General features: G+C 32.5%; 1 protein-coding gene across 1 annotated transcript in view; it reads right to left on the reverse strand.

Annotated features, from left to right (window-relative positions):
• Window positions 1-708, reverse strand: part of LOC107623407 (caffeic acid 3-O-methyltransferase) — a 4651-nt gene that overhangs the window by 3389 nt on the left and 554 nt on the right. The window contains exon 2 of the mRNA XM_016325645.2: window positions 155-491. Within this exon, the coding sequence (XP_016181131.2) occupies window positions 155-491 (337 nt within the window). The remainder of the gene's footprint in view (window positions 1-154; window positions 492-708) is intronic.

Here is a 708-nt window from a genome sequence, read left to right on the forward strand (position 1 = left end):
ATTAATATAATTTGTATTTACGTTTTTTAAAATTTACACGTATGAATTTATAAAATGACAATTTAGTATTTTTACACTAAATAGTGATGACAAAAAAATATTAAAAGTTGTTGACTTCTCTTAAATTAATTAGCACACATATATAAATATGCACCTGGAATCTGTGGTGCATTGGCCACCATATCTGGAAGATCAAAGTTGATGCCCTTACGCACATTTGGGTATTTTTCCATGATCGAGCGTAAAGAGATACCATTGTTGCCACCAACATCAACCAATGTGTCCACACCTTGGAAGCCATCATAGGAATCCAAGATGTCCTTCATTAAAGGTATGGACATTCCACATAAGGATTTAACAGCCAATTTCAATACATCTGGTCTCTTTGTATAATATGAAATTGCACCCTCTCCGTTTGCTTTCTTGAATGGCTCCACTGTTGGATCCTTCACTGTCTCCTCCATCAATGGCCATGCTCGCATCAATGCATCCTAGTTATTATGTAAATACAAAGTAAAATAATAAGTAGTTCTAGCTGGCCTCTTTATTTGGGTGTATATTATATTATTCACCATTTAACATAACATCAGCTAATACTATAAATAGTCTGTTATACATGGAGAGACTTAGAGCGTGTTTCGTTTGTGTTTTTATATTGTATTTTTATTTGTAATGTTTTTTATTTCAGAATTTATGAAGGAAAATGTA

This window comes from Arachis ipaensis, chromosome B10 (genome assembly GCF_000816755.2).
Source record: "Arachis ipaensis cultivar K30076 chromosome B10, Araip1.1, whole genome shotgun sequence".
NCBI lineage: Eukaryota > Viridiplantae > Streptophyta > Magnoliopsida > Fabales > Fabaceae > Arachis > Arachis ipaensis.